The sequence below is a fragment of the Manis javanica genome, chromosome 4 (genome assembly GCF_040802235.1).
Source record: "Manis javanica isolate MJ-LG chromosome 4, MJ_LKY, whole genome shotgun sequence".
Taxonomy (NCBI): Eukaryota; Metazoa; Chordata; class Mammalia; order Pholidota; family Manidae; genus Manis; species Manis javanica.
In genome coordinates this window covers 102,522,346-102,542,487 of record NC_133159.1, presented here as the reverse complement: position 1 = coordinate 102,542,487, position 20,142 = coordinate 102,522,346, and the positions used below count along the sequence as shown (strand labels likewise).

General features: G+C 38.1%; 2 protein-coding genes across 4 annotated transcripts in view; one reads left to right on the top strand and one right to left on the bottom strand.

Annotated features, from left to right (window-relative positions):
- SPAG17 (sperm associated antigen 17) overlaps nucleotides 1–8,434 on the top strand; it is a 294,146-nt gene extending 285,712 nt beyond the window's left edge. Inside the window, exon 50 of the mRNA XM_073234479.1 lies at nucleotides 8,296–8,434. The gene's annotated coding sequence lies outside the window, so the exon portion shown is untranslated. The remainder of the gene's footprint in view (nucleotides 1–8,295) is intronic.
- Nucleotides 1–20,142, bottom strand: part of WDR3 (WD repeat domain 3) — a 31,424-nt gene that overhangs the window by 9,714 nt on the left and 1,568 nt on the right. For 2 of the 3 annotated variants that reach the window (XM_017640989.3, XM_037021182.2), the window contains exons 2-16: nucleotides 18,515–18,717; nucleotides 17,329–17,538; nucleotides 14,600–14,718; nucleotides 13,003–13,081; nucleotides 11,960–12,055; nucleotides 10,944–11,057; nucleotides 10,651–10,752; nucleotides 10,114–10,211; nucleotides 9,139–9,246; nucleotides 8,406–8,636; nucleotides 6,001–6,094; nucleotides 4,028–4,129; nucleotides 2,569–2,654; nucleotides 2,277–2,412; nucleotides 1,526–1,582 (exon numbers count right to left, since the gene is read on the bottom strand). In XM_017640989.3, the coding sequence (XP_017496478.1) occupies nucleotides 1,526–1,582; nucleotides 2,277–2,412; nucleotides 2,569–2,654; nucleotides 4,028–4,129; nucleotides 6,001–6,094; nucleotides 8,406–8,636; nucleotides 9,139–9,246; nucleotides 10,114–10,211; nucleotides 10,651–10,752; nucleotides 10,944–11,057; nucleotides 11,960–12,055; nucleotides 13,003–13,081; nucleotides 14,600–14,718; nucleotides 17,329–17,538; nucleotides 18,515–18,685 (1,803 nt within the window). In that variant the 5' untranslated portion in view covers nucleotides 18,686–18,717. The remainder of the gene's footprint in view (nucleotides 1–1,525; nucleotides 1,583–2,276; nucleotides 2,413–2,568; nucleotides 2,655–4,027; nucleotides 4,130–6,000; nucleotides 6,095–8,405; nucleotides 8,637–9,138; nucleotides 9,247–10,113; nucleotides 10,212–10,650; nucleotides 10,753–10,943; nucleotides 11,058–11,959; nucleotides 12,056–13,002; nucleotides 13,082–14,599; nucleotides 14,719–17,328; nucleotides 17,539–18,514; nucleotides 18,718–20,142) is intronic. The other variant, XM_017640990.3, reaches the window with a different exon arrangement.

Sequence of the window (20,142 nt, the reverse complement as noted above, 5' to 3'; positions counted from 1 at the left end):
AAACTCTGTCCTTGTTCTGGATCTTTGCCATTTTAATTATTATGTGTCTTGGTGTTGTCCTCCTTGGATCCTTTCTGTTGGGAGTTCTGTACACTTCCATAGTCTGATTGATTATTTCCTCCCCCAGTTTGGGGAAGTTTTCAGCAATTATTCTTCAAATACTCTTTCTATTCCTTTTTCTCTCTTCTTCTTCTGGTACCTCTATAATGCAGATATTGTTCCTTTTGGATTGGTCACACAGTTCTCTTAATATTGTTTCATTCCTGGAGATCCTTTTATCTCTCTCTGCATCAGCTTCTATGCATTCCTGTTCTCTGGTTTCTATTCCATCAATGGCCTCTTGCATCTTATCCATTCTGTTTATAAACCCTTCCAGAGATTGTTTCATTTCTGTAATCTTCCTCCGGACTTCATCCCTTAGCTCTTGCATATTTCTCTGCATCTCCATCAGCGTGGTTATGAGCTTTATTTTTAATTCTTTTTCAGGAAGACTGGTTAGGTCTATTTCCTTCTCAGGGTTGCCTCTGTGATCTTGGTCTGTATCAATTTCTTCTGCCTCTTCATGGCGATAGATATATTTGTGGGGAGCTGGCGCGTGTGTTGGGTAAGAGAAAGTCCCATCTTGCCAGTTTATGGCCTTCCTCTCCTGGGAGAACAGTGGCCTCTAGCGGCTTGTGCTGGGCAGCTGCGTGCAGACAGGGCTTCTGATCTTGCCCAGCTGCTATGGAGTTTATTTAGCTCTGCAGTTGCTGTGGGCATGGCCGGCCTCAGGCTGCTGCTCCAATATGGCGGAGCTGCATCGGAGGGGGAACAGGTGGGAGGCTGTTTATCGCGGTCAGGGGCCTCCAAGCTGCACTGTGGGGGTTCAGGCACCTAGAGCTCCCTGAGGTTCGTAGCTGCTGGGCTAAGTGTCCCAGGGCACGTCCGTCCAGCTGTGGGGTCCCTGCCCCTTTAAGACTTTCAAAAAGCACTCGCTTTTCTTTGTCCCCAGGGCGCCGGCTGCAAGGACCCACTCACAGGTCTTACTGCCCTGTTTCCCTAGTGTCCAGCACCCCACGTGTGCACTGTGTCTGCGCTCTGGTCCGGATGGCTAGGGCTGGGTGATTAGCAGTCCTGGGCTCCCTCTACCTCTCCGCTCTGACTCATCTCCTCCTGCCGGGAGCTGGGGTGAGGGGCCTCGGGTCCCGCCAGGCCAGGGATTGTATCTTATCCCCTTCGCGAGGCGCTGGGTTCTCCCAGGTGTGGATGTAGTCTGGATGTTGTCTTGTGTCTTCTGGTCTCTCTTTTAGGATTAGTTGTATTTGTTGTATTTTCAAAAATATATTTGGTTTTGGGAGGAGATTTTCGCTGCTGTACTAACGCCGCCATCTTGGTTCCTCTATATATAAATTTTTTTTTGGGGGGGGGGAAGGTTACATGTATAGCAATAGAAAAATACTCCCAAATGAAGATATCAAGCCAAGAACTAAGAGTGTGCTTTAGAAAAGACAACTTGTTACTGAGATATTATTTTAATTTTACTTACATAAGAGATGTCCATGCATATAACAGGCAGTTTGTGTCCATATAGTGAGAGAAAAAACTAAACATTAAAAAAAAAGACCAAAAGTATAATTTATGTCAGTCTATAAAATACAGGCATATTTTTATTGCATGTGGATCTAAAACAGAACTTATGCAGTGCTAAATGCTGTCATGGATTGCTTTAGGTCTGTATCACGAAAGACACAAGCTTCGGAAGGCAGCTAGGATCTATGAGCAGCACACAGCTGCCAAGAACCTTACAAGGACATTGCCACATAGTGGAGCAGGGATGCCGCCCTGGAGGCCCAGTGCCTCACACAGAATACAGCACAGAGATGCTCTCTGGATCTCAGCTGATGAGGCTCTGGAGTACTGGTTTCACAATATCCCCAGGTCCAATCCAGTCCCACTGACTCTATGTATAGGGCCCCAGGAATCTAAATTTTAAAGGCAACCCAAATGACCCCTATGTAAGGAATCATGCCCTGGATACCCAGTAGTGCTCTTAAAACTACTGGCTATGGCAGAATTGTCTGTCCTTGGATTTTCTGAACATATGAAATATAACTTTGTTCAAACAAAATTTATGAACCAAAGGACTCTTAAAACTCTAGTTATCCTAGTGCGCAATGCTCTGATTCACCCACAAATTTTTAGAAACATACTCCTGCTAGGTACAGTCAAGACCACTTCATTATAGTCTCAACCCAAGATCACTCAGAAAGAAAATATTTCAGGCATAACCACTGTACCTTTAAAGTGTCAACATAGAAAACTTTCACAGTACAGTCCAGCAAAGACACAGCCAACAGCTTTTGATTGGGGGAGTAACTGACACACAGAACATCTTCATCTAGTTGCAAGATTCTGGTTTGTTTCACAGAAAGCCTAGCAACAAGAAAAAAATAATGAGTGCTCTACAAAGGCAGACCAAAATTCCAAAAACTCCTTGAAGCTCAACAGAAATACATATGTCAAAAGCTCATTCAGTCATTCCCCATTTTCACTCCAAAAAGTGGACACAAATAAAAAATGTCTACTTACCTCTTTTGGGTACTATTTTCATCTTTCACCAACTCAAAATCCCAGAACTTGACAGATTTATCTGCACCACCTGTCACAAAGCCACGCTGAAAATCAAATGATATTTCAATTAACAAATACTTTAGTATAAAAATTTTGATAAGAAGATACATCAAAATAGTATTAAAGACCATTTTTATTTAATGGCATTGGGAAGAATTTTAAAATGTGGTTCCTCCCTGGCCCTCTCATTGCTCTCTTGGGGCTACTGCCACAGACCTTATTTGAAAATTCCTGGCAGAGACTAATGTAGACAATGATAACTAGTGTAAAGTTCTAGTTTACTTTCGCTGAGGAAAAATGACTCAATGAACACTGTGGGGATTTTTGCTTAACCTAAGAAAGTAACAGTCAAAAGAGCTTGCTATTAAGTAGTAAAGCAGTTTGACATAGACTGGATAATCTAAGTAAGTTTGAACTGACCTCAGAAAGGTATAAATTTATTCCTACAATGTCCCTGATTAAAATATGTTCAAAATTATTTTCCAATATCAAGAAAATTAAGTCTCACCAGACTGTAGTGTTAGTGTAAAGCATATAGAACCTGGAGTAAAAAACTAGTTCTGAAGTGTCTATTCAGCCACTTCTGAGATTTGTAACATAAAAAAAAAACTTATAAGGATCCTTAGTGGTGCTGTAGTGATGAAGACTAAGTAGTTTGTAAGGCCATTGTAAACACAGCAAAAAATGACATAATGAATGTGAACATACTTAGAAAAGACAGAGCATTCTACAAACACAAGATGTTATTACTACTTAATTTTAAATGGTGTTTGGTTTGACCCCAAATGACATTACCCACTCTAAATTCCGGATTCCCTTTTTTCCCAAAAACATCTATCTACTTTCAATGGAAGGTTTGCTGCCACTGAGAATGCTCAAATAAACAGGCCACAATCTCTTCAGGTATTGTCAACAAAAATCTCAAAATATTCTGAGCACAGCTCCAATATCAGAGTAAATATACAGTTCTACAGAGTGACTCCTTTGAATACAAGGAATGACTTGAAAGGGCTGACATATTTGCTAAAAAACACTAGACTTATATAGTCACAGGAGTATATTTTAAAAGCAGAGCAGAAAAGTCTACTCTATCATCTGCATTATGTTGCCCAAGGAAGTATTTCCTCTTAAGAAGTATCACTAACCATCGGTAAAAATCAGGAGGGTAAACAATTTGATGTCATGGAGATGACAATCAAGAGCAGCTGAACAAGAATTCATTTCACAATGACAGCTATTCATATTATCAGGCATATGATATAGCATCATATATAAAATCTCAAAGATTAGACAAAAAGTGGTCTTTCTTTAAAGAAACCCTGAGAAAAATCTGCTAGGCAGCAGTAAAACTTGATACAGGAAATGAGAAAGGCAGCCAGAGTACCAAAGTCCAGATCTTAACATCTGGGTTAGTCACCTGATCTGGAGAGAGGGACATGGACCATAATGCTCCATCATGTGCATCTATTGTCTCCAGCAGATTTCCAGAGGCCAGATCACAAAGCTGCAGCTTTCCTGTCTGAGAGACACAAAATGAGCACAGCTAAATGGACACACCTACAACCTCCAAGATTCATGCCTACACAACACAGCAAAGATTTCATAATCTTTCAAAGCAGCAACTATGTGGCCAACTGCTTAGGAAACAGATTCTATATTCCATGGCCTGGACTTCCTACCTGAATAAATGCTGTTAAATCCCCCACTGATGTGCTGAGTTAAGCAGGGCTGCTATGCTGTACTACTACGGAACAGTACAACCTGGTAGTACTAGACTCTTGTCACTTTCCTTGGTTCCCCAGCTTCAAATGGGAAACAAAATAAACATAATAGCAAATGGCAAACCTAAAAACCTTTAAAGTTTAATCAATCCTTCAAATGTAATTGGCTTACCCAACTCTTCTTCTCCATCTGTTTTTGGGTTCGTCTTCTACAATACACTGGCAATGAGAACTAGAAATCTACCTATAATGCTAGAGAGGGCAATGAACTTAAAAAAAAATCACAGTTGCTTAGGAAACAACCAGCCATGCTTCCCGTTAGGAACTCTATATGTACCATGGCCACAGTGCCAGGCGTGGAAGTCACCCAGCAGCAAAGCCTGCTGCACAGTGAGCTTCTGCAGAAGTGGTGGAAAGAGTGTAAGAAGGTGAAAGACTTTGAGTCCCAGGGCTGCCTCCTTCCAGTCCTGTCACTGTTGGAGAATTCATCTCCATAAGCCTGTCTCATCTGTAAAATGGAATTTGTATCATTAACCTCACTAAATGTTGCAGGGATTAAATGAGGTCATGAACATTAACTGCCTAGCACAGAGACTAGGTTAGGGGTTGTATTTTAGTCACACAGGTTGTTTTTGAAGCAATTCACAAAATGCTTTTCCAATTGCAAGTAGTAGGTGCACATTTGTTGAAAGAATGAGTAAAAATGAGGTAAAATTTTAATTGAAAGTTAATGTTTTTTCCCTGACACTGACCCTAAAATCTTTCCAGCTTGTTTTACACGTTTTGCTGGACAAAAAAATATCCATTGTGATAAATAGGTTTTCTAATAAAATAATCATGTATATATGGCATTGGTTTAAGGGCAAAACAATGACAAATAATTGCAAATCATTTTTCCAAAACATTCCACAGGCCTTATTCTATTTTATTCTCACTACTACTCCAATTACTACCATTACTGCTACCAGCTCTTATTAGTTATTTGCTGTGAGACAGTCTCTGTGCTGAGTGCTTTGCACACTATGAGGGAGGTTATTTACATCATTTTACATGAGAAACCAAGGCTTCACAGTTAAATAACCTTCCCAGAGGTTTCACAGCTAATGAGTGGAAGAGCTGGGAACTAAACATAGGCCCATCAGTGCAAAAGCTACTGTCAAAAAGCAAGTGTATACTGTGGTGAGCATTTAGTAATGTATACAAATTATGGACTATGCTGTACATCTGAAACCAATGCACTATTGTATACCAACTACATTCCAATTTTTAAAAAAGTGCCATCATCTTATTATATAGATAAAGAAACATTCTAATACAAGTTATGTGACTTGCTTCAAATTACCCACTTTGTAAGGGGGAGAATCTGAACCCAAATCCATGTCTGCTTATTCCCACATGATCACCTCTCACCTTAATTAGCAGCTGAGAATGAGGATTTGATCAGTCTGTCTACTGAATGCTTCTATCTGCCAAGAATGATGCTAAGTACTTAATGTCTCTTATAATTAGTCTTTTTCAAAACACAATTACTTATGTGCTCAAAAAAGATGCACTTAAGACTAGTCACCCAAATAATGACAGTTATCTCAGTGTCATGATTTTAATTTTCTTCCTCATAAGTTGATATAAAGTTTGATTTAAAAAAAATTCAAAAGGAGTCTTGGCTTACCTTTGTTCCTATGGCCACCTGCCTATCACCAGGAACAAAGAAGGAGCAAAGCGCATATTCACAGGTCATCGTGCGAATACACTGCAGTGTAGACCTATGAGAAAGAAGGAACAGAGAACTCATGTTGAGAGAGCCTGCTTCCCCACTTTAGAGGCTGGTGTACATTCCATACCCGCTAGCCAGTGAGCAACATGAGAGGACAATGCCTGAGTAACCCTTGCCTCAGACCCAACTGTAGTCACAGGAAAAATATTAAATGGTATCTAGCTTTTCTTTGAAGGCACCTCCTTATCCTAAGGCACAGAGATAATACAAACGCAGGGCAGAGAAAAGCATCTGCTGGGCTCAACAGAGTCTGATATGCCATTACAAAGAAGTGAGCCCATATGACTGCAAGTCAAATTAGAATATTACATATCCCTACAAATAAAGTTAATTTAATTGGACTACAAACATTCATCCACCCAAATATATACCCAATGCCCACTTCCTTCAACAAACATTTACTGAATGCCAGGTACTGTTCTAGGTGCTGGAGATATTCACAGTGAATTAAACAAAAGAGATCCAGAATCTCACAGACCTTAACATTCTTTAGGAATGACACACATACATGGTACATCAGGTGGTGGCAGGCGCTATAGTGAAACAGCTGGAGAAGGGGATGAGTTATGGGCTGGGGAGAGGATGGCGGGCCTGCTGTCTGATGAGAAGACAGGGAGAAAGCCTGCACATTAATGGGGGAAAATGGTTTCAGGCACTAAAAACTGGAGCACAATAGCCAAGACAAAGACGTGTTCTTGTGTTTAAGGGACAACAAAAAGGCCAGTGTGGCTCCAGTGTGGCAGAAGGGGTGAGCAGTAAGAGACGAGGTCTTAAGGACTTTTGCCGTTTAGTTAAAAGTGAGATGGAGTTATTGGAAGTGATACAGCTTCCATTACAAAAAGATTACACTGGCTGTTGTATGGAGGACAGACTACGAACGGGCGAGAAAGGAAGCAGGGAGACCAGTGAGGAAGCTATCAGCAGTCCAGATGGGGTGATGGTGTTTGAACTGGGTGGTGGCAGTGCAATGATGAGATGTGGTTGGATTTTGGGTAACTTTTGAAGGTAGAGCCGATGGAATTTGCTAATGAATTGGACATGAGATATGGAATCAAGAATGACTACAAGGGTTTGGGCTACAACTGGAAAGAAGTAATTATTTACTAGTCTGTAGGAACAACAGGTGGGGACACTTGGAGAAATGAAGATCACAAGTATGATGTGGGAACAAAAATTTGAGATGGCTAATGAGACATACAAGTGGAGATACGAACAAAAAAGAATTTGAATAAATGAGTCTCATGTTCAGAGAGAAGCTAAGGCTAGAGATAAAAATGTATGCATGACTAGCATTGAGAAAGCCACATGACTATAAGTTACATAAAGTGAGTGCAGACAAAGAAAAGGTCCAAAGACTGCCCTGAAGTATCCTAACACTTAGAGATGGAAAAGTAGGAAGGTAAGAAGGGTCCAACAAAGACTGAGAGAAACCAGCCAGCAGAGAAAACGAAAATAATGAAGTCAAAGTGTTTCAAAGAGGAGAATGTTATCAATTCAAGGAGTGTCAAATGAAGCTTATAGGTCACTGGATTTAGAAATATCACTGATGAAATGACAAGAGCTATTTTGGTGAAATGCTAGGGATAAAAATGTGATAGGAGACAGAGACAGAATGGAGAAAAGAAATAAGATCATGAGGAGATAACTGGAGAGAGACAGGAGGATGAGACAGGGTTATTATTTCTCTTAAGATAGGGGAATTACAGCATCTGTTTGCTGATAGGAATGATCCAATAAAGAAAGAAAAATCATGATGCAAGAAGAGGAAAATTGCTAGAAGGGGAGTGGAGGAAAAACCTCAAATCAAGTTGTGATTAACTTAGGTTAGGAGCACCAACATAGAAATAGGAGGAAAGATAGATTATGTGGATATAGAAGCAGCTAAGGTGGCAGATGTTATGCACATTTCTAGATGATTCCATGTTTTTCAGTGGACTAGGAAGTAAGGTCATCAGCTTAAAGGTGTTAGAGGTGTTTGAGGTGAAACAGTCATCTAGGAAATAAGACTTGAGAAATATGATAAAGTTAAGGAATAGCACTAAGAGCCTATTACTATTTAAAGAATAGGCAGTATGTCTGTGTGTTTTTCTGTAGCCAAATACAGCTATACATTTTAGACAAGGAATAAACTTGCTTTTTTTTTTTGTACCAAATTTAAAAAGGCAACTTTCCCTATTCTAAACTCCACAGGCCTATGATCAAAATGCACTGAAGATACATTTTGACAGAATTATAAAAATGAATTCAAATGGAAGAAAATACTATTAAGATAAAGCAACAGAAAGCATCATTTTACAAACCTGTTCCATATCTTAATGGAATCAGCTGCTGCTGAAAGGACAGCAATATTGTCTGAGCTGAATGACAAAGTCCGCACATCACTGCGATGAGCCCCGATGGTAATTCTGCTTGTCCTCATGGGCTGAGGAGCAGGTGTAGATGGACTTAGTGAATATAATTCCACCAAATTGTTTTGTAGCAGAAAGACAGCCTTTAACTCTCCTTGAGGTGCATGAATCAAGTCAAAGGATCTGCATGAGAAAAAAATCATTAAGTGTTCTAGCTACCATGTCAGCTCAAACGTTAACATTCTCTAAGAGAATTTTACAAAGAAGAGTGCTCTGAGTATTTGACAGTAGTCAAGTAAAGACTTTTAAGTCAAAGAAACCAAGGCTCTGAGACTGGGTCTGGCATATACCTTGTTTTTATGTACAGATTTTTTCTAAGCAGCCTTAATCCTTCCTAAACATGAGGCATACACATTCTTCCTTTTAACTGGGGGCAGGAAAGAATAGTAATGAATAGATACCAGGTCATTACAATAAAACAAACATGAAATGATGAGTAAGTGGACACATGAAATGATGAGTAAGTGGGTGAGAGCAGTAGGAGCCGAGGGTGACACAGGTTTCCCACAACCACTGTCCCCAAATACATGACTCCTACAGACCGCTTACAAATAGCATGGAAAAGCCAAAACAACTTTGTAGCTTATTATTTCTCTAAAACTTCAGATACTACATTTTTACTCACTTGATTTTAGCAGAAGTTTTGATATTAATCACCCGTTGGATTTCATCTTGCAGAGTCAATTCAACATTGACTTCAAGGTCTCCCTCTTCCCCTTTGCAAGAATTTAATCTAGAGGGGGGTAAAAATACAACTATGCTATCACTTTTTTAGAATAAGCTTTGCTATTACTTGAATCAAGTTCTAGCTCTGAGATCAAACAACCTGCATGATCCTGGGAGTCACTGAACCACACAGGAGTACCATGAGAATTAAACAATGTAGTGTATGCAGAAATGGTTTGTGACCTTCAGTGTCAAACATAAAGTACTGTTTCATTTAATGTGTATCCTAAATAAATGGATTCTGAATGCAACAGCCCATAAAATTTCCTAAGACAAATCTTTGTAACACAAACTACTCCACTGAAATGTTCCTGGCAGACTTTTCAAACTTCAGGACCTTTCAGAAAATCCATTAACCTGCATCTATCCATTCATCCATGTCTAATAAACTAGAGGTCTCAAAAGATTTGCCAAGCCCTATGATTTTTTATTTCTTTGAGACTTGGTAAATTTCAGTCATAGAGGAACTGATTTCTATGCTTATATTTCTCCCAAACTTCAATTATATAACTGTTCAACCATTCTTTCTTCTTACAGTCCCAAAAGTTAGCATTATACAGACCAGCTTCCTTCGATATAGGCTACTGTCATTCAAGAAACACTGCTAGCCTCAGAGAATTAAATCATTTGGAAGCTATTTTTAAAAGCTGGTATAGTAGTTCTGAGTTCAAGATTCAGAAACATGCTAGTTATGAAGCTATACAAGAGTAGAAATCTAAAACTTAGACTACTGGTACTCCGAAAAACCTTGTATAGCTTTTAACAATAAGTGGTTGCAGAATAAATATTTCCTTAAAGAAGCTGTAGTTTTTTGGTCAGTACTTTGTGGCCCACCCAGGATACTTTATTATTAGTAAATATTAAGAAAACACACTTTGCTTTCTTTCTAGCCTTCTTCATCTTCTTATCCATTTTCTTCTGAATTTCCTCTTTGGAAAGGATACAAAAAACTTCTAGCACAGAATCAGCTCCCTAAAAAAGCAAAAGGTTCATTAGAGTCCAGGATAGGAAATTTGTAATTTAGTTTTTTTTCAGTAAAAACTAAGCAGTGACATTTCTTTTTCTTCCCTTACAGGTTGTATTGGCTTAGACAACTTAATCTCTTGGGATTGTTGTTTCACCTGTAAAGTGGGGACTCCACTTCTTATTCAAGAATATTGCTCTGAAGACTAAGAAGTTAATGCTTTAAATGCTTAGAAAACCAAGCATTTAATAAATAATAAGAACAATAATAGTGATTATTGTTGTTATGCTAGTAACAGCTAGGGATTATAGGTTCCACACAGTACCATATAATAAATTCTTAACATGACCAAAGAAATAATTATTTCTACACCAAACATGAAAGAAGAATGAGCCTGTGAAAGGAACAACCTAGTTGTTGCTATTTTCTCCTAAGACTGGTACTTACATGGCAAGCAAGAATCCTGCCTGTCTTGTCAACTGCAAGGTTCACAACTCTGTCTCTTCCTTCTCTCATCAGGGAACCAGCTTTTTTGCATGTTAGGATGCGCTACAGAAGACACAACAAAGATGATGAAGGTTAAATGTAAGTTCTGCTGAACTTCTGAAAAGACATGGTCTCAAAAATGCAGGTGACAAAGATATTCCCTAAAATGATAAGAATTGCAAATACATAACTTCACAATTCTCACTTTTACCACCACTCAACTCTGCTGAAGGTAAGAAACAAAAATGTATTACATCCTCAGGAGCTTCATCCACCTCAAGGGAACCATCCTCTACTTCATCTGTGTCCTGTATTCCAGAGGAAGACTCCTTGATTTTCTTGGGCTCTGGTTCTTCTAGGTCTTCAATCTGTTTTATAAAAATGGGAAAATCAAAGCTGAAATAATGTGTCCCAGAAGGTAACCCTTAATCCTAATGACTCAGAAACCTGTCCTTAGGGCCATTAATAACTTTCACTTAGTGATCTCTCTGATCAAACCTCTTCAATGGTAGGACATTTATCAGAATATATTAAAAGCTGACTACATCAAATGCAAACAAAACATATTAACTATGCCATCTCCAATAACTTTCCATAGTATAAAGACTATTGTTTGACAAGATGAAAAAATGGCAACCGACTCTTCATTAACTTTAAAACCTTCTTAAGTGAAAGATCTACCATATTCTAGAGGGAAAGATTCAAACTGGCATTAAGAATTGTAAAGGCACTGCAAGAGAAGTTAAAGTTTCTCCTTAAATAAAGAAAAGATAAATACTAGCATACTAATGCAGAACCCACTAAAATGGCTACTGGACACAACACTACACAACTAACTCCAGCTAAACCTAAGGTCCATAACCTTTTTTTCTGCACAAAATCTTCAAGGATCTGAATACACTGTAGATATTCCCAGAGTATTCATATTTATAAACACACACAAAGTTTACATAGACTTTTGTTTGGAGGAAAAGGATTGCAGATATTCTGAAACCCATCCATGGACACCCAAAGGCCCAGGAATATCAGGCTAAGAAGCCCCAAACTAAAACATTAGCATTAACCAAAAGCTACAAGCCTAAAGCTATCCTTGGTCCAAGCTCAAACAAATAATGAAGAAAAAAATTTGTTTAGAAGTTGCAAGTTATCAATTTGACAGAATCCTTCTAGTACTATGTGAAGTACTGAGTGTTCATATTTGAATCTAAATCCAATGAGCCAATGAAACTGCTAAAAATGACATCACCCATGATCAGAGAAAATAAATTACCTCTTGGAGATAGGCTATGTCCCAAGCCCTCAGTTCACTGTCCGAAGCCCCAGTGATGAGTCGCTTTCCTTCTGACACAAGAACCAACCCCCAGACCTACAAAGTAAAAAAAGATTTAAATAATGTGATTTTTAAGAGACTCCAGGGTACATGATATAACATTTAAGAAGTCTAAGTATACTGTAATGAAATCTCGTTGGCTTGCAAAGTCTACTATTAAGGCAACCCTTTCAAAATATGCTCAGAGAAATCTCATTTTTAGAAAGAAAAAAATGGCATGTGGCGGCACTGTTGTTTATGTGGTAACTAAAAGTTTCTCTGTAATTTCCTATCCATAAACTTAAACAATGGCTGTTCAGCATAAATCCTATCTAGAAACCACTCAGATGATGATTTTAAGTCTGATACTTCTTTGCTTTCAGTAGTGCCTGACACATTAAAGGTATCCCACTATCTATTGCATAATTTTCAGCCACATTAAAGGTATCCCAGTATCTATTGCATAATTTTCAGCATTAAATGTCCAAAGCAATGAAAGAAGTAGTATTGTTGCAAATCAATTTAGAATCTAGTTTGCCTTTCCCCCTCATTACTTGTAGGTGTTCATGAAAGCCTGGTATAAATAAAGCATTGAGGAACATGCAAAGGCATAAAATATTTCCTGAACCTTCCTGAATAGATCTATGTTCAGGCACTCTTATAATAGCTACGATTTGCTGTTTACATGTCACTGAGCCAAGCACTGTACACACAGTATCAATAAACCTCTCTACAATCATAAAGGTGGATACTTATTATTTAAAAATGATAAAACTCATATTCATGGATGAAAGACTCAAGGCCAATCTTTACCAGATGCCAGAGTAACTGTATCTGCTCTGATGGCTCATCCTTCTACCACACCAACCTCTGTCCCTCAAGATGCACACGATTTGATTTTAGCAATCAGCAGAAATGGAGCCATGAATGGCCCAGAGAAGAAAAACAGCTTTTCCTTTTTGCCTTGAGTCAGTCTTTCCCTGGGCCCATGACCCTCCACGTACCTCAGTTCGGTGGCCAACGATTGTTTTGAAGCAGTGCTGGGTATCAAGGTCCCACCATTTCACCATGGTATCCTTCCCACTGAGAGAAGAAACAGGAAAAAAATCATATTAGGAAGAATCACCAAACTATCAGGGAGAAAAAGAACTCATTTGTTGCCTTAAAAAGACAATCTATACCAAAAATGTCTAACGCTACTATTTTACCTGACTTTTCTTTTAAGAATAATCCTAACTCTCCATGTGGATATTCTCAGGTAGAAAATGTTTTCACCATTAAGCACAAAAATAACTTTGAATTCCAAGTGCTAAAGAACCTAGCATGTGAACACTGACCATCATTTTCATCATGACAGTGCTAGATTTCCTTCATCCTGTCTAACAAAAAATGTCTTAGGTCTCTCCTACCCTCTGTCTCCCATGTCCACTTAGTCTCTGTCCTGAAAATGCCTCCTCTGTAAAGTCTCTAAGCCTTGATTCCTTCCAATCCATTTCTGTATACAAATCTGAATTTAAGTCCTACTGCCTGAATTCTTTTAGGAGCTTCTCATCTGGTCTCGTCCATTCCTGTTCACGCAACACATCCCATATACTACTGTCAGACAATCTCAATTTTTAAATTTACACTAGCTCAAGGTTCTCTTAAGAACCAAATCAGGCTCGTCAGCACCACTGTCAAACCTCCCATTAACTGGCTCTTAATCTCTCTGCCAATGGGCTGTACTCTTCTGGACTCAAATGCCTGTTCCCTGCTTATTCACTAATATAAATCTAATACAATCTTCCTTCATGACCAAATGGGAAAAAAACAAGAGACCCGATTTACATAATCTTTATTCCATAATTGCATCTCATGGTCTTATTCCCTTTCCTTTATATTCCCTAAGCTATAATGTGTATATTCTTGTAGAGCTGTAGTCATTTTCTCACAGAACCTATGACTGAAGAAGCCACATTAACGTCCCTGGAGCCTATCCCATAATAACAAACCCACTGCTGGTACAGTATTTGGTGCTCTTTCAAACTTCCTGAGTCACTACTATGGTTCTCCTAAGTACTGTGTGGGAAACTGCAGGCCCCAAACTTTCCTGGGTGGTCATTCCTTGGGAATGATGATTATTATATTAGGCTGAACTATATGAAATTGCTGATGTTTGACCTATCATTTTTAACCTAGACAAATGAAAATTTCAAATGGTTTTAACCTAATACATGTTCAGAAGGCCTAAATCTAGACTAGGTCTCAAGTAACAGGCTAAACCAAACACTTGGCATTCACATCTGCTCACTGCTCCATATTCTAGGGGTCTGGAAAATAACTCATTCTATAAAAGGATTGTCGAAAGGTTAAGGAACATGGAAAAGCTGTAACCAGGGGAAAATGACAAATCGGAAAAGGGAATTTAAAAACTCTGGAAAGTTTCTATGACACTATTTGGGAGGGGAGGAAAGGAAAGGAAAGCAGAGTAGAAGAGGAAACTAGCACAGGAGCTTGAGTAGTGTGGACAAATGGCTAAGGAATGAAGCAAATTCCCTCTATGAAACCACCCCCCAGTGAATTTACCTAGAAAAGAACTGGAAGCAAAATTTTTTTCTTTACCTAGAAACGAGCAGATTCTTTTCCCGTAGAAACAATGCTTGTGTGACAGCGTCCTTGTGCCCCTTTAGACGGTAGAGGCCACTTTCATTGATCACATCCCATACAATAATATCTGTGTCCTAAAGGGATCAAATCATACAGAATAATTTTCTTTACCACATAATGCCTAACTCTACAAACAATGGGATATAAACTATTACAAAGGTGATAGTTAGTTCCTTGTAGAAAAATTGGAAGTTACACAGAAAAGCATGGAGAAAATAAATACCAGTTAGGTCTGCCACCTAAACATCATAATTTGTTTTACATTGTTCTTGTCTTTATCTATCTATCCAGGTAGTTCTTTTTCTATTAGAAAACTGAGATCATGCCTCTCATATCATTTTGTAACCTCTCCCTTTTTTCATTTAACATATTTCCATTTTTACATGTCCTTCTAGACCGTTCGGTCATATAATTAACCTTAAGAATCTATCATAACTTGAAGTTTTTTCTATTTTAGCCATTTAGGTAGTTTCCAATTTTCTGCTATTACAGATACATGAACATAAATCTGTCTATAGCTCTGATCAGAATAAATACTAAAAAGGAAAATTATTGGGGTAAAGTTATTTCTATTTTTGAAGTTTGCAATTCACACCATCAAAGTGATTTCCAGAAGGCTGAACCAATGACAGGCCAGTTTCCCAACTCCTTGGCTCTGGATATTCTCAAAAAACACTGCCAATTTCACAAGTTAAAAACACTGCCTCAATATTTATCTGATTTGCATTTCTCAATACCAATGAGAAATTCCATACATTTTTATTTACTGGCCATTTGTACCTCTTTTGAACTGCAGAATCATGCTTTTTTGCCTTCCTATGGATCTTGTTTTTTTACCTAATTGTTTAAGTTATTAAAAGAAGAATGCCATTAATCCATCCTTTTTATATTGAAAGTATTAAATACCTTCCCTTTTTTCAGTCCATTGTTTTTTTCTAGCTTTGAGAAATAATTGATATGTATCACTGTATAAGTTGCATAAGACATACAGCATAGTTGATTTACATATATTGTGAAATGATTGCCATGATAGGTTCAGCTACCATCTACCTTCTCATTCAGATAAAAGAAAAAAAGGAAAAAAATTTTCTCCTTGTAATGAAAACTTTTAAGAATTTACTCTAACAACTTCTCCTATATTGTTTTTTAAAAGTGCAAATGTTTTAAATTTCAGTATTAAAATCTATTGATCTTTTGTATTTTGTTTGATAGGCTTGAAGTGTTTTCCCACTTAATAACAGATAAATATTTACTTACATAGCTTCTAGTTTTCTTAAAATAGTACACTTAGCCAATTGTCTAAGCACCAGTTTATAACCTACTGTTTTTCTATTCCTCGGAAATGTCATCTTTAAAAAAATACCATTCAGGAATATGAAAGTGAATTTGTTTCTGTAATTCCCATTTGGTTGCAATAATCTATTTTGTATTGGTATCAGATTAATATAACACATTTAAATTATGATTTCATAATGCATTTTAATATCTGAAACCTCCTAAAAAAATCTAATCCTGAAAAAAAAATCTGAAGCCCTCTTTCATTATTCTTTCCCAAAATTCTGGTGTTTTTGAGTCACCTGTTTTTCCATACATGCTTTTAAATCATTTGGTCACATTTGGAAAACAGAGCAAAACTTTTGAGATATTTACTTAAATTGCTTTAACAATATTAATTAGAAAACATTAACATCTTCGTCTTTCCATTTACGAACATGGTCTCTGTCTGGATATTCAAGTCTTCTGTTACAGTCTTTAGTTTCACAGTATTTTTCTGTTACTTAAAATACTATTATAAATGGAATCTTTTACATTATATTTTCTAACTGATGACTGTAAGATATAGGAAAACTACTGATTTTACTGAACTTAATGGCAAAGAATTATTATTTTGTATCTCCTTTTCCAATCTGTTTTCTTTTCCCCTTGTGAACTGCTTAGGTAGCACTTCCATAATGATGATAGGTAATAGTTTCTAAGAGTATCCTCATATTGTTCCTGTATTTAATAGGCTTTTATCAGAGAATATGATAGTAAACAAAATGATCTTCCCAATTCTTGTCCATCCTCACTCTGTTTCCACCATCTATAGGCATACCTTGTTTTTATTGCACTTTGCTTTATTGTGTTTCAGAGACACAGGATTTATTTACAAATTGAAGATCTGTGGCAACCCTGCATCATGCAAGTCTATTGGTGCCATTTTCCCAATAGCATTTGCTCAATGCATGTCTCTGTGTCACATTTTTATAATTCTCACAATATTTCAAACTTTTTCATTATTATTTTCTTTGTTATTGCCTGTGATCGATGATTATAACTCACTTAAAGCTCAGATAATGGCTAGCATTTTTTAGCAGTTAAATGTTTTTTGATTAAGGTTTTTTATTTTTTAGACATAATGTCATTGCATACTTAATGACTAACTACAGTATAGTGTAGAACATAACTTTCATATGCACTCTGAAACCAAAATATTCATTTGACTTGCTTTACAGCAATAATATTGAGGTGCTCTGGAGAACCCACAATCTCTCTTAAGTATGTCTGCATTCTATTTACTACATATATATTATATACACCAAGTGCCCTCGTTTTGTCCAAAAATTTTTATGAACAACATAATTTAGCAAAGCCTTACAATCCTTCACTAGATCAAAGTCTGGGCACCTAATTCAAGATCTCACCTTGGACCCAGATGCCAACCTGCCTCCTAGCTGATCATACTTCAAGGATGTGATGGCTGCTTTGTGTCCATTGAAGGTCACATTTCCTTCTCCACTCAGGAGACTGAAGATTCGGACTGACCCATCCTCATAACCAACAGCTAAGTGCAACCCATCTGGGGAGGGGCACAAGCAAGTGACCTCTTGTTTAAGCCCCTTAAGGATGAGGATCTGAAATCAAGAATCATAAACAATATAGAGGTGTTAAGCATATCATAAAGAGAAAAGTGTAAGAACAATTAGGCACAGTAAAAATAAGAGCATCAATAATTCCAAATCACTCTTAGAATAACACCAGAACTCTGCAATCCATCTCGAGTTCTTTAATATAGGAACTATTATCTGTACTGGGCAATGAAACAGTCAAGAAAAGTTAAAATTATTTTCTTCAAAGCTCTACATTAGCTTAACACATACAAAAATTTCCCAGGCAATGGAATAAATTACTAAGTCCTTATCTTATGTCAACACCAAATAATTTTCTACATAGGATTATAAACACATTCTTGCTTTAATAACCTCATCTTATAAGAAACAAACCTGCATGGCAACAGAGTGCTATCATAGTTTATACCCAAGGGCCTGTGGGTGGCAACAGGTATCAAAGTAGTAACCTCTTGGGGATCACAGTAAGTGGACAAGTTCAAAATGTCCGTATTTGGTTTGGCAGAAGTGGTAGGCTTAGGGAATTAAGAGTCACACAAGCATCAAAGCCTAGTTTAATAACTCCTGGGTCTCAGCTCTGTAAGTAAGAAAAGATCCAATCAACAAAGCAGAGTAATATTCCTTTGAGATATCTAATATTTTGTAACTGTGGGGGCAAGAAGAAGAACTTGACAAACAGAAAATTGGCAAAGTAGAGAAAAACAAACATTTGGGAATTATGAGTACAAATAATTACCTGTAAATATCACTACAAGTAGAAAACCAAGAGGTAAGCTCCTATTTGGTTATAGCTTTAAAGAATTTAGTGTAGAACAGAGGAACCTGATATGTGGCTACCGAGCCCCAAAGAAAAAAGACTTCTCTCCTGGGGGCACACACATAGGGGGTAAAAAAAAGTCTGTGTGTGATAAATCAGAGCTCTCCCACTTCTGCCTCTCCATCTTCAAATATCATAAATCAGTATCAACCTAGTTGTTCTTACCTTCTCTCCTTTCCTTAAATCCCAGATGAAAACATGTTCACAGGCTGGTACTGCTACATAGCGTCCTTTTTCACCACGGAGTGTCACAAACACAATATTACCTTTCTGGCTGCCAATCAGGCCAAAGACTGCGCTGGCAACATAGCGCAGGTACTGCTTGGTGAGCCCCATGTTAAAAGTGGCCGATACCACAAGTGAGGCAGCTGGAAACAAAGAAAATGCAAACAAGGAAAACTCAGGGCTTCGGGGATCTTGATTCTGCTAGCAGGCAAACACCAACTGTTTATCATGTGGTTAAAAGCATGTAGCTGTGGCTTCTTAACTTCCACTTACTCTAAATAAACCACTGACATAAAATACATAGACACCTTCATTTCTTATTTGCTGTTGACTTAATAAGTAACCCCCACTTGTCAAGTTTCAAATTGGTCACACTGTCATGCCCACCTCAGAAATAACTGACATAGGGTCTCAAGGTAGCCAAACAATTCGCTCTGCCCATTCATCCACCATCAAAGTTTTGACACTGAGATGGACAGCCTGAGACTGAAACTATTTATCAATGAATGTTTATTGTAAACCTACTAATTAGACAAGCCCTGTTCTAGATGCTAGAGATGCAGTGTTGAGTAAAATAGAATCCCTGACCTCATGGCACTGGCATTTACTTCTAGCACAGTGGTTCTCCAGCTGTAGTGTGTATCCAAATCCCCAAGGGCTTATGAAAATGACTGCTGGGAAGCACCTCCACCTCCCCTCCAGTGCCCCCCTCCAACTCAGCAGGCCTGGGGCAGGGGCTAAGACCCTTCACTTCTAACAGCATCCCCAGGGATTTTGCTGCCACTCTGGTTCCTCACTGTGAAAACCACTGTCCCAGAGGATCTGCTACCCAGGGCAGCTACCCATCCCTAGCACAGGGAAATGGTACAGCAACTAGGCACACTATTTTTGAAAGATGCTGTAGTTCTTGCACTAAATCAGATTCACTGAAAACTCTGGCTATGGATAAAAGAGACAATAGGTAAAAAAGACAAGTCAGGCCTGTCTGCTCTTAACTGGAAGAATGCACAGTATGCCCCAAAACAAGCATGCAATTTAAAAAACACAAGACTACTGAACAGCAGTTACAGTGCTTTTTGGAGTTGGTTTTTGTTGCTGGTTCATTTGTTTGGTTTAACTCTACGGGGTCTCTTTCTGATTACATACAGTCTACTCTTTTAGTCTAACAAAATATTCAGTGTTAACTCTCTGCTTGTGTTTTCTTTTAATAATCACGGTCTCCTTATTTTCATAAGAACCAACATAAAGGCAGTTACAACTCAAGCAAAGGTAATATTAACACAATGCTCTTATTAGCCTGGGCATTTGATCAGTTCTTCTCCAATTCATCTTAGTCCTCTAGCCCCTTCACTGTACTTGTTCCTCTTGGTAGTCTTTGACCACCTACCAACTCTTTCCACAGTATTTTCCTTGGAGACTTCATATAGCATGCCTAGGCCCAGGGACTCCCACATCTCTATTTCCAGTCCTGTCCACATACATGAATACTAACTATAGAGTTCTAAAAACTTATGAGACATCCTCACTCAAATACCTTGAAGCATCACACTTAACATGTCTAAAACCCC